At 39.1% G+C, this 13,889-nt stretch overlaps 1 protein-coding gene across 2 annotated transcripts in view; it reads left to right on the forward strand.

Moving 5' to 3' along the window:
* LOC122809560 (zinc finger protein 2-like) overlaps positions 1–13,889 on the forward strand; it is a 79,504-nt gene that overhangs the window by 32,100 nt on the left and 33,515 nt on the right. For both annotated transcript variants that reach the window (XM_044081153.1, XM_044081161.1), the window contains exon 2: positions 5,636–5,762. In XM_044081153.1, the coding sequence (XP_043937088.1) occupies positions 5,636–5,762 (127 nt within the window). The remainder of the gene's footprint in view (positions 1–5,635; positions 5,763–13,889) is intronic.

A 13,889-nucleotide genomic window follows, 5' to 3' on the forward strand; every position in this document is an offset into this window, starting at 1 on the left:
AGAGATGGGACTGGGGGAGTGTCCTAGATCAAATCTACAGTGGGGCGGGCACTGCAAAAGCCACCAAATTTAAACTACTACCAGAACAGGGAGGGGGGGGGTGGGGAAAAGTTTCAACAGAGATGTGAGGAATCAGAGTGCAAATTATAAAACCCAAAAAATATATACTGATCTCTGTATATTTGCAGAACACTAAGACAACCGATATCTAAGAAACAATTTAGCTCTATAATACAGAATAATGCAGAAAAATATACTCAGCTCTATATATCTGCAGAAAGTCTTGTAAGGTTGTTCCACTTTAAATGCAGACTTCTGCTATTAACAGTTCAAATTAAGGGAACCTTGAGTTAACAACACACAAGCAATAGAAACCACAATGAGGGGGGTGGGGAAGAAAGTTTCAACAGAGATGTGAGGAATCAGAGAGCAAATTATAAAACCCAAATATATACTGATCTCTGTATATTTGCAGAACACTAAGACAACAGATATCTAAGCAACAATTTAGCTGTATAATACAGAATAATGCAGAAAAATATACTCAGCTCTATACATCTGCCGAAAGTCTTGTAAGGCTGTTCCACTTTAAATGCAGACTGCTGCTATTAACAGTTCAAATTAAGGGAACCTTGAGTTAACAACACACAAGCAATAGAAACCACAATGAGGGGTGGGGAAGAAAGTTTCAACAGAGATGTGAGGAATCAGAGTGCAAATTATAAAACCCAAAAAATATATACTGATCTCTGTATATTTGCAGAACACTAAGACAACAGATATCTAAGCAACAATTTAGCTCTATAATGCAGAATAATGCAGAAAAATATACTCCGCTCTATATATCTGCAGAAAGTCTTGTAAGGCTGTTCCACTTTAAATGCAGACTGCTGCTATTAACAGTTCAAATTAAGGGAACCTTCAGTTAACAACACACAAGCAATAGAAACCACAATGAGGGGGTGGGGAAGAAAGTTTCAACAGAGATGTGAGGAATCAGAGTGCAAATTATAAAACCCAAAAATATATACTGATCTCTGTATATTTGCAGAACACTAAGACAACAGATATCTAAGCAACAATTTAGCTCTATAATACAGAATAATGCAGAAAAATATACTCAGCTCTATATATCTGCAGAAAGTCTTGTAAGGCTGTTCCACTTTAAATGCAGACTGCTGCTATTAACAGTTCAAATTAAGGGAACCTTGAGTTAACAACACACAAGCAATAGAAACCACAATGAGGGGGGTGGGGAAGAAAGTTTCAACAGAGATGTGAGGAATCAGAGTGCAAATTATAAAACCCCAAAAATATATACTGATCTCTGTATATTTGCAGAAAACTAAGACAACAGATATCTAAGCAACAATTTAGCTCTATAATACAGAATAATGCAGAAAAATATACTCAGCTCCATATATCTGCAGAAAGTCTTGTAAGGCTGTACTTTAAATGCAGACTGCTGCTATTAACAGTTCAAATTAAGGGAACCTTGAGTTAACAACACACAAGCAATAGAAACCACAATGAGGTGGGTGGGGAAGAAAGTTTCAACAGAGATGTGAGGAATCAGAGTGCAAATTATAAAACCCAAAAAATATATATACTGATCTCTGCATATTTGCAGAACACTAAGACAACAGATATCTAAGCAACAATTTAGCTCTATAATACAGAATAATGCAGAAAAATATACTCCGCTCATTTATCTTGGTAACAATTATATGCTGTATTCTGAATTTGCATAATTTTTATCCAAAATAATCATGTTCTTAGGCATAACATTTGAAATCCTATCCTGTTTTTCTGTACATGGATACAACATAACAGTGGGCATTAGCAAGGTATAAATGTGTGTTTTCACCAGCAGTGTTTTTCTGTATGAGAAGTTTTCTCTTTTCCCCATCATTGTATGATTGTGGAGTTAATATACTCAAGTAAGCAGGAGTGCAGGGGGCTCCCCCCTACAAAAAAAGAAGTGTAGAAGTATTTGCTGTATATATAGTTTTTATATGTATAGTGATTCACCTGTGTTTTAGATTAAAAATGTATTTGAATTTTTTTAGATATTTTGTGAGGAGATGAAAAATGTCTAAGATAAAAAGTAATAAACTAGTTAATTTTATAGTGGCTGTTCAAATTAATATTTTAAAAATATGAACAGCAGTTGTTTGTACACTTCCAGTGCAAATTGTACACTAGAAGTGATAAATCTGTGTATGAAATGCAAAAATAAACAGAGCATAACAGGAAATATCACTGCGTATTGCAGTTGTCTGTAGCCACTGTTTTACATAAATAAAGAAGACACAAATACAGAGCTGTGAATTTAAGAAACTGAAATAATACTTTAAAAATGTGTACAGTTTGGGCTTCACAAACAAATCTGCATAAGTTCTGTAAATTATTCAATAAAAATGCGAATGTCATGTGTTTTAAACAGTACCCATCTAAGTAAAGAAATGGACTCCAGCTGCAGAGAAATAAGTAGTTCTTCGAAAACCATTAAAGTTATGCCTGACACTTTGTCTGTCACTAGACCTTCTCTGCAAAAAATCGCTATATGCAGACGCAAAAACTGCATTTCAGTTCATTTATTTAAAAAAAGTGCACAACACAGTACCCTCAGCATGTAACTTCACAACAGGGGGCTGCAAAGCTATACTGTCTTTGTGTACATAAAATGCATAAAAAAGCACTGTACACCTGTTTCACATACCTAAAAGTATGCAGCCACACTGTGTAACTAATCTATCTTCAGAGACTCTGAAGAGTGAAATGAGATGTGAAAGAAATTAAGCTTTAACATACAGTGACATTATTTAACAAAAAACGTAGGTAAGCCACTCTTTTTTAAATAATGCAGTTGTATAATAGAAGGATGTGATACTTGGCTGTATGTTTGTAGAACTTTCCCATGGCTGGCTTTATTCATGTCCACCCAGGTTTACAATTAGACCTCATCAGCTGACTGCATTACCCACATCCAGACTTGCTACTTTGCTGAATTGTGTAACATCGCTTTCAGAACATTTAACTCATTTTTAACATAATGAATTAAATATTAAAGGGATATCTTTACAGATTACTTTAAGCTGTTCTCATAACACAAAGGAAGCTTTAATTTCTTTAAACCAAAGAGTATCCCTGCTGTACTAAAAGCACAGCATCTGCTGCGGTTTACTTTTGAAACCTTAAATGCATAGGTCGACCAGTCACATGGTCGACCCGAAATCCTGAAATTGGAACAGCGAAATTGCAGCCAGGTTGAAACTGAATACATTGACACCTGTAGTTCATTGTATTAGATAAAGCAGGAGGTGATGTCAGTCACTGTTGCTATGCAGCGTACCGTACCATGAAATTCCATAGTCAACAGTACGTGTATTTTACTGTTTTGCAGTGGACAAGCCCTTGTGCATCCTACACCCCCTGCAAATTGTATATACCAACTCCAAGATTGTACTACAGTGAGGAAATGGGTAAATTCCCTGTTCATCACTGAACCGTGATCTCCACTCAAAATTTTGAACTCAAATACTCGAACTACACTATCCATTCGATGTGGTTTAGTCTATGTATTTGTGTTCGCAAAACTGCCCATTGTAAAACTGCATTTTGACAGTGTCACTCTTGATTGAATGCAGTTTGCAATGGTGATTGTAAACCGCCTGCTACAAAGTCATGGAGAAATGATAGATGCTCTTCAGCAGTATTTAAACACAGGGTTCCTTATACTGTTGTTGTTCTTCTTCTTTCAGCTTTTCCCGGTTAGGGGTCGCCACAGCGGAACTCCGGTCCGTTAATGATTGGCAGTAGATTTTTTACAGGTGCCGAGGTGCCAGCGCGACGTCCAACCTTCAGCAAAGGCACGCCCATTCTACGCATGTCTTTCGAATGCCACTTGACCGCAGGGAGGACATGCAGGCTCCAGCCGAGAATCGAATGGGAGAACCTCTTGCTGTGAGGCAACAACGTTACCGCTGCACCACCGCGGACTTCCTTATACTGTCATTGTTTTTATTACTGGTCAAGGTGTTAGTATATGTCAGGGTGGTAGAAATGCTATAATTTTTATAATTGTTTGTCTTAGTGGTAGATTATCATAACTGCCATTCTTTGCAACTATTCACAAAGGTGGAAAATAGAAGTAGGTCATGCAGAGAGCCCTGTAGAATGCTCAGACGAACTAGCACATGGAGAAAGATGCAATTGTACTGTCTGACATCATGAAGTCTGCCTTTGAGGAAGCTACTTTAATTAAGTAATATCTGTAAGTAATCCAGTAACAGAGTCTGCTGTAGAGTTGGTGGTTGATATGTAAAATGCCTCAGACATGTCACAGGGAAAAAAGGTATAGACAGTAGTGCCATTAGTCAAGTTCAGTATATATACCTTCAATTATGCATCAAAAGAGCTATTTTAGTCCCATGACCAGTGTAAGACCGTAATAGAATCCATGTTTAGAATTGGTGAGTAATTTATGTTAATGTAATGATAAACTTAAGCAGTGTACACATTTTTTCATTGGTTTAGAATGCAGAACAGAAGGTCAGCAAACTGAAAACTGAGTACAGCAAAAGGGATACCCTTTTAACAGATTATCATCACTGATTTTAGAGTTTAGAGTTCACAAATGCTTTTCATTTATACAGTTTGTCAGAGCAATAATGAGGAAGCAAGTAGATATAACAGACAGGTCTATAACCTGGCATGGAAGGAAATTCTCAACCAGTGAGCAAGGTTTACGTTTCAGAAGTTTGTTTGATAAGACCACATTGGACGCACTAAATGTATTTATTTCTCCTTTGTTGACTGGGTTAGTCCCACTAGGTTACTGGTCTCTTTTTGGGGGGAGACTTGAGGTGGTATTTATATTACTAGGATAAATTTGGCCAGGACATTAGAAACTTTCCCCTACTCTGTTTGATAGGTGCTGTGGGTTCCTTTACATCCACTTGAACTAACACCAACTCAAGCAAATGGGACTTCAGTTTAATATGTCATCCAAAGGATGATTGAGAGGATCTGCTTGCATTGTACCTACATTTGTTTGCATTAGGCTGGGACACCCTTATTTTATTCAATATCCAGTAGTTCCTTGGAGCATGAGACTTCTTTATGGAAGATCTGCAGCTTGTACGTTAGGAAAGTGGACTAGATGCTAAAATACTAACCAGTCCTTACCCGCTGTTAAGCCCAAGTCTGTTCTCAGTCACGATAAATCACTGGACGTACTGTGGCTCATTCGCTGTTGAGTATGCCCCATATTTGATGTAGCTCAAACATACCTCATAGCTGAGGGCTTTCGTGACGCAGCTGGGCCAAGGGTATATGGGTGGACTACAGGTTACATGTGAATGGTTTGTGCATATCAGTAGAGGTGGTAAAAGACTGATTTTGAATCATTGAATTGTCTGCAAAAGACAGTTAGTTGGCTAGTTGAGGTAATATTAGAAATAGTATAACAGGAAATGGAGTATAATGGCCGATAAGGACATCATGGCCCATCTGATTTCTTCTGTATGAAATGCAGTTCCTGATAACCAATTGGTGTGTTTTTTTCTTCCACTGAGTAGGCAATGTAGGCTTACAGATAATAAATGCATTAACATGTTTGAATTTTGTTCAGGTCCCAGATGCCTTTGAAGATGTGGTTGTCACTTTCACAGATGAAGAATGGAGGATATTAAGTGAGCAGCAGAAAGAGCTACACAGAGAAATGATGGTGCAGAATTATGAAACCATGATTTCAGTAGGTAGGTACAACCTACAGTGGGATACATGTGTAAAAGAAATTCTTCATGTTTAATGCACTGTATTTTGGGCAGCATATGCTTTTTTAACATTGTGATGTTAGAGTATGTTAGAAGTGTCTTCTAATAGAAATGGGAAAAGCAGCAATGCAGCAGCACTCATTAGAGACCGATTTTAATGACATATAATGGTGCAGTCCAGTGTGAACTAAAAAGTCTCAAGTAAAGGTGAGTTAAATGAATTTCAAGCAATCTGCAGTACTTCATTAACTAGGATTTCCAACTGGGAAGAGATCCTTTTTCACTTGAGGTGAAGAAGCACTGTCAGGTATGTGACTTGATCAGAGTTGCACAGCAGACAGAATTTAATCGGAAGAGTATCACTTATATGGATCACTTACAACTGAGAAGACTATACTGTGTGAAGGAAATGAAAGGTCAGAGTCAGTTGCTCAATGGATTGTATGCTTGCATTTGATTACAGAAGAGCATAAGGCTAGGTTCTATTTCCAGTTTAAGTGCTTAGAGCCTTGTGATTTGAGGTTCCACTACTTATCCTTGAAGCAACCACCCTTGTCAGTGTTTTCAGATATTCCACAGCCTTGAGTACTGTATAACCCCTAGCAAATGTACTTGAAATCCCCCCACTCCAAGCTTTATTATTTTCAGTCTGTGGTTACTGCATGACAGAGAAAGGGCAACTACTGACAGACCAATATAAAGCCTTCCACCTAGACCAGTTACTGAGAGAAGGCTTTTATTTGAGTGTGTGTTTCTAGTTTGACCAGTTACATGTAAGTAATAATAATTGTAATACCTGTTTTTTAACCAAGTAAGCCCACTGGAAACTTGGTCTCTTTTCAGGGGTGAGCTGTGACCAATGTCTGGTTAAGTGACTTGCTGAAGGTCAAACAGTAGGCACATGAGGGCTGATGGAATCAAACCACGTATCACAAGTACTACAGTCTTTAGCCTTAACCCCTGCCAGACTATATCTGTAACTGTAGCTGTAAAAGGACTGGCATTTCTTTTGTACACTATTTCTTTACATTTTTATATAATGGCAAAAGGCATACATTGTTGTGTTTCTGATTACCATTACTGTTATTATCGTTGTTTTTTTCTTAAAGTTTATTAATCACAGTAGAGCATTGAGCTTCGTGTACCATTTTTAGTCTAAGCCTAGGAAAGAAAGAACAAAAGAAAAATGCAGATGTTAACTGACTAATCAATTGCATAATAACAAGCAAGATATTATGATTATCTGCTACCACTTTGACGATGCATACTAAATCCATGTTCATTCAAAAGACATTATGTTACTATTACAAAAGGTTTCAATGTTAACAGTGTTTGCCTTGTGTAAAACCCAATATGGAGTAATATATAAGGGAGAGAGAAGAGAGGGATTTTGAGGAATGAAAGCAAATTAGTCCAAAGCTGATGAGAAGCAGAAAACATTGTGGGGCAGGGAGAATGAAGGTGGTTGATTGGAAATGGTGTGATGGAAAACAAAAGACTGGTGGTTTGTTGATAAAATTAAATTTTTTAAGGATAACCAAGTCAAAATAACAGGTGTTCACTTACAAAACACCTTCAAGAAAGCAATATGCTGAACAGAAATACAAATAAAGTAATTTATTTAGTTATGAACAGTAGCACAGTAGGATAGCATTGTCATCTCACAACAAGAGGTTCCCCATTTTCAATTCTTGGCTGGGGTGTCTTCTGTGTGGAGTCTGCATGTACTCCATGTGCTTTTGTGGGCTTCTTCCTACATTCCAAAGACATGCAGCAGGTGGATCTGACACACTCTAAATTGGCCATAGGTGTGAGTGCATGTGTGTGGTGTGGAAGACCTACCACGGCAGGAATAGCCATCCGAAGGTGTAAACCTTGGCACTAGATGATTGTCACTGTTGAAGTTAACATGTGCAAAAATGGACAAAAGAGGTTGTGGATGAATGAACAGATAATAAATATGACAAAAGAGGAGTAGTATGGTGGTACATGGGTAAAGATTACTAAGAACACACTTTCATTGTGATATGCCTTTTGTTCACTTACTTCATTTTTACTTCCTTTGCTAAACAAAAGTAAATAACTAGCATAAAGTTTTTTTTTAATATGTTTCTCCACAAGCATGATATTGTTTCCAGCTGAAATGTATTAAATAACTGGAATATTTAAAGGGTCCCATAAAAGCAAAATTCCAGTATAAACTTTAGATCTTACTTTTGGCTGTAAAAAGCACAAAGAATAGACAGAGATGACTAACAGCCTAAGCTACCGATATCTAATAGAAGAGATGCCTACAAACATATATCACTGATTGATTAGTGAAAAAGAAGGCAAAACATGAAACCTGGATAACAGTTTTAATGTATCATGGTTTAAAATATTAAGGATTAATCAGACCGAAAGAACACATTCAAAACTGCAGCATATTTTCAAGTATCAGTAAAGTAAAAAGACAGTTAACATGTCACACTGGCATTTTAACTTTTAAAGGGGTACTTACTCATCTGATTCCCTTTGACAGCTGCATACATTTATAGCTGTGCATAACATTTAAGCCATGGTAGAAGCAGGCGTATAGTAACTATCGGATGTCTGCATTCCAAAGATAGTAATTAAATGATCTGTGTCACTGCTCTTGTCAGATTTATATAGCTTGTGAAGCACCCTGAAATTCAACTGGTGGATCTTACAATTGTTATGAACAGGTCGAGCTATGACATTCTCTTATTTTTTCTAATACCATGGAGTGATATTCCAGTTGAATTAGTAAATAACCAACTAGCCCTGTGAGAGTGATTATGTGGTCCAGAATTCTTTGATCTGTCCAAGACCTTTGACACAGTGTCTCACTCCTTACTATTTAACACACTGTCTAACTTACGCTTCTCACATAACACAGTACAATGATTTCATAGCTATGTCAAGGATCGTAAACAAGCAGTGAAGTGGTCCAATGAACTCTCAGCCTTTCTCCACAACCCTACTGGAGTCCCTCAAGGCTCCATCCTCAGACCCCTACTCTTCAACATTTTCGCAAACAACCTTCACACACTGCCTCTCGTCCTGGAACCCTCATTCAATATGCTGATGATTACACCATAATCTGTACTGCTCAGTCACTATCAGAACTTCTTTCAAAAACTCAACAGTCCTTTACTGCAGTCGAATCCGGGCTAAGAAATGCCCAACTCTTTCTTAATCCGAAGAAGACCAAACTAGTACTCTTTCACCCCAAAAACACCCCCCCCCCCCCCCATCTGTGATCATTTCAACATTCTTGCATCTGGCAACACTGTCATAGAAATAGTGCAGGAAACAAAACTTCTAGGAGTTATCATTGAAAATAAACTTTCATTTGACCCTCGTATAGAGCAAAATATAAAGTAAACTCATAAAGACTGGGACTCTTGTACAGAAACAGACATTTCTTTAACTACAGCAACCAAAACCACCTTTGCAAAAACATTTTTACTTCCCTCCCTTCTTTATGGTGCCCCTATCCTAACTAACTTACAAACTACTACCTCAAGCAAGATGGAACAGTGCTATACAAAGTTGCAACATTTGCCACAAACTCTAAATATCACACACATCACTGTAAACCACTACTAGAATTAAACTGGCTTGAACTCCCCAACCATTTTGCCTTTATTCAGCCATCTACCTTGCACAACCTTATCTTCAAGCCTTCTGCCTGCCCAGCACTAGCCGATCTAGTGACATCTTACACCAGATCGATCCCTACGATCACAAGGCAAAAATCTCAAAACCCACAAAAAAAACCAGGTCATTCTCTGTATTCATACTTTGTCTCTATACTATGGTGTTCACTACCTCTAGCTACCAGGTCTATGCGTGGCCTAACCCTTTTCAAAGCCTCTTTAAAAAAATCATCTCAAAAGTACATGGCTTTGCTCCTGCATAAAGCCTGCCTAATGCTGAGCTCTTCCTCTTCTTCCACACTAGCCTCATTCTCCTCTTTATTTATTTATTTTACATTTGTTTACTGGGAAGCCCAGCTGGACACAGGTCTATTTTCAGCAGAGGCCCGGGGAGAAAAGCTCCATATAACACTAAAGTTCATGAGAGTGAATAAAGGCAAACATACAAGTACATAAACAAGAATACGTATGAGCATGCAGGATCGAAACACAGATAGTCATATATACAGTAGTCATTAGCCATATATACAGTACTCATTAGCAAGTTCTTGTAGTGAGGAAATACATATAGTACAATATACAGGTTAAAAGTTTGAGAAATACAAAAAAAATCACTTTTATTTTTTTTTTTTTGTTCTCTAGAGTTCATAGGTGTGTACTAGGCTAATGGCCCTGGAGCCTTTACAAACCTAGCCCATAGGATTAACCCGACATTGTGCCACCCAACTTTAGTTCCAAGTGCCTCTGTCGAGTAGAGCCATTGTTTGACATGTATGGGAAGTCTATTCCATAGCAAAGGCAATCTCTGAGTTATGAACCTGTCCCTCCAGCACGTTCTGTTGATTCTGGTAATGAGGTTGAGGTCACTGGAGCGTGTGGTGTGAAGGGATTGAGATTTCTTTAGATGTAGCATTTCTAACAGAGCTGGATCAGACATGGCTTTGTATGTCAAGCATAGATCGCCTCTAAGTAGGTGATATGAGACCGAGAATAGTTGGAGTTTTTTGAGTCTGTCCATATAGGACAAGTGTTTAAGGCCTAGGATCCTCTTTGTGAGGTACTTTTGCGGCCTCTCCAGTTGTTGCAGGTGTCTAGTGAGGTACATGCCAAATGGGGCATTGTACTCGATGATTGGCCTAATGAGGGAAGAGTAGAGGGGGGACAATGACCTCCTTCTTCCTGGATGCAAAACCCTTAATAATGAGATGTGCCACATAGAAGGAGTTTCTAACCACAGTGGCAATGTGGTGGTCAAAAGAGAGGCTGCTGTCAGCCTGTTTGTAGATTCATAGGTAGGTACTAGGCTATTGGCCCTAGGGCCTATATAAGCCTAGCCAAATGGCACCCTGGCTTTTGCCACCCAAGAAAATTATTTTCTGTGCCCCTGTCAAGCAGAGCCACAGAAGTAATCCCCATGGTGAATTTCCTATCTCCCATCCAGTCATCAAGATTTTTCTTGAAGAGTGCTAATGAGGAGCTTTGTTTGATATAGTTAAGTAGTTTGTTCTAGAGTATGGGAAGTCTCTGGGACAGGAATCTATCCCTCCAGCATGTTCTGTTTATTGTGGTGACAAGGTTTAGGTCCCTAGAGCATGTAGCTCAGATGGATTGGGATTTCTTTAAGTGGAGCATGTCCAACAGCTGTGGGTTTGACATAGCTTTGTATGTTAGGCAGAGATCTCCTCTAAGTAGGCGATATGCGACAGAGTAAAGCTGGAGTTTTTTGAGACGGTCTGCATAGGGCATCTGTTTGAGGCCAGTAATCCTCTTTGTGAGGTATTTCTGTGGCCTTTCCAGTTGTTGTAGATGTCTTGTGAGGTATGTACCAAAAGGGGCATTGTACTCTATAATGGGTCTAATGAGTGATGAGTAGAGGGGAACAATGACCTCTTTTTTTCCTGGATGAGAAACCTTTTGTGATGAGGTGTGCCATGTAGAAGGATTTCCTGACTACTGTGGCGATGTGATTATCAAAGGAGAGACTACTGTCCGCCTATGTCCCAAGGTCTCTTATTACACTTTTGGTGTTAAGTAGACTGCTGCCTATGTGGTAGTTCATAGGTACAGAGTTTTTACCAAAAGGGATGACAATGCACTTTTTGGCATTGAGCTTGAGGCCATGGATTTGATACCAGGCATCTTGTCTCACTGAGGCCCATTTGTAGGATGTCCACATCGTTAGGAGTTTTGATTATGGCTCCCAGTTTGCAGTCATCTGTGAACTTTGTTAGCCAAAGACCTTCTGTGTTAGCCTGTACTTCAGAGAAGTAGATACTAAACAGGAGAGGACCCAGGACTGAACCCTCTGGTACTCCACTTGTCACTGGTTTGAAGTTGGATTTAGAGTCTGCTACTTTCACATTGTGGGTTCTGTCTGTGAGCCATTTGGCAACCCATCTTGTGACATAGGGATTTATACCTAGTTTAGTGAGTTTATCTATAATTCCAGAGTGGGGGATGGTGTCGAAAGCCTTGGCGAGAACTAGATAGGCTGTGTGAACCACCTTACCCTCCTCTACAGCTTTGGTGACCACTTCAAAGAAGTCTATCAGGTTTAGGAGACATGATCTGACTTTTACAAACCCGAACTGGGTAGGGTCCAGAATTTGGAGATTATCAGTGTCATTGTTTATAAGTTCCATGATGATACATTCCATAGCCTTGCAGACCAGGCTTGTCAGGCTAATGATGGGGGCGGTATTTCCCGGGGTCTGTGGTGGTTCCCCCTTTGTGGAGTGGGCTAACCGTTGCTGTGCGCCATTCAGTTGGCACAAAGCCTGAGGTGAGACTATGATTGAACATGGTACTTAGGTGGGGTGCCAGTTCATTCTGTAGTTCGTGTAGAACGCGGCCTGGGATGTTGGCAGGTCCCATGGATGCTGTGTTTTTGGCTTTGGAGACTGTGTTTTTTACCTGTGCAGTCATGATTACAGGAACTTTGCATTCTTCCAGTATAGAGATGGGCCCTTTAGGGGGTGAGAGATAGGTAAAGTTAGCACTGAACCTAACAGCCAGGATGTTGGCAATATCATTGAGTCTTAAAAGTACCAATCATTGGGTAAAGAAGTATACAGGGGAAGAAGAAATATGCGTTGGGAGTGAATTCCAGGTTCTTGCAATAGTGTAGGCAAAGAGTGATTTACCAGCATCGTTTTTGTGTTTTTTGACATTTATCAGGTTTTGGTTAGTAGATCTTAAAGCACTAGTGGTACTGTAGGGCTGGATTAAATGCTGAAGTGCTGGGGGTTTGTCAGGTTGGTGCCAGAGCTTGTGTGCTATTGAGAGTTGAATGAGTAGGAGTAGTTGAGGCAACACCAACCAGTTGAGTTGCTTGAGTGATAGACAATGGTGGTATCAGTAAGAGGTGTCAGTAGCAAACTTGGCTATCTAGTTGTAACAAGATTCCAGTTTGTTTAATTCAGTGCATTGCAGATTACTAATGATGGGGGAGGCATAGAGGAGGATGGATAAGAGATGAGTTCCTGCAGTAATGGCTTTGGTATGTTTAATGATGAAGTGTTTGTTCCTATAAAGGAGACCAAGCTTTTTGTTTACTTTCTTTATTGTTTGTGCTATGTGTAGGTCGAATTTTAGATTATTGTCTATTTCAATGCTTAGCAGTTTTGTGTGTGTTGTTGGGGTGAGCAGGGTATTGTCATTGGATTTTATGATAAATTCATTGTTTAGAGGAAGAGCTCTACTAGGGCCAAAATGTTTGTTTGTTTTTTCAGATTAAGAATAAGTTTAATGTTGGTAGACCATGCTTCAACTTTAAGTTATTTTGAGTTAGGGTTTGTAGCTCATTTAGAGTGGGGGTGGCACATATAATGGTGGTGTCATCTTCGTATTGGCACTATTGAGGCAGAGATGGAGGATGAAGCTATCTGGTTTGTATATAAGGAGAACAGCAAAGAACTGAGGATGGACCCCTGGGGAGACTCCTATGGTTACTGGTAGTAAGGGGGACAATTGGTCTTGCCATAGGACTGCTTGCTGACGGCCTGGTAAGTAGCAGTTGATCCTTGATAGAGTGGAGGTGCTTATGTTAAGGGTAGATAGAGTTTCAAGAAGTATACGATGGTTAACCATATCAAACACTTTAGATAAATCTAAGAATATGGAGGATACAAATAATCCCTTGTTTCTATGGTGATTGACTATGTTGGTAAATGAGAGTAATGCAGTGTTGGTGCTATGGGAAGCTCTAAAGCCATGCTGAGATTTGGAAAGTAGATTGTTATTTAGGAGATAACTGCATACCTGATCTCTTCTGATTCAGTATACAGTATGAGTACTGCATACTGACCTCTTCTGTCACATTTCACTCCCTCACAGTCTGCAAGATCCTAAGGCTCTCCTAACTCTTTTTCTGTTTCTATACCATATCTTTAAACTACTGCTCAGGCTGTAATGCCTCTATTCTTAACTTTCTCACTGTCTTTCTGCA

This window comes from Protopterus annectens, chromosome 1.part1, assembly GCF_019279795.1.
Source record: "Protopterus annectens isolate FY-2018-M chromosome 1.part1, PAN1.0, whole genome shotgun sequence".
NCBI classification, from domain to species: Eukaryota; Metazoa; Chordata; order Ceratodontiformes; family Protopteridae; genus Protopterus; species Protopterus annectens.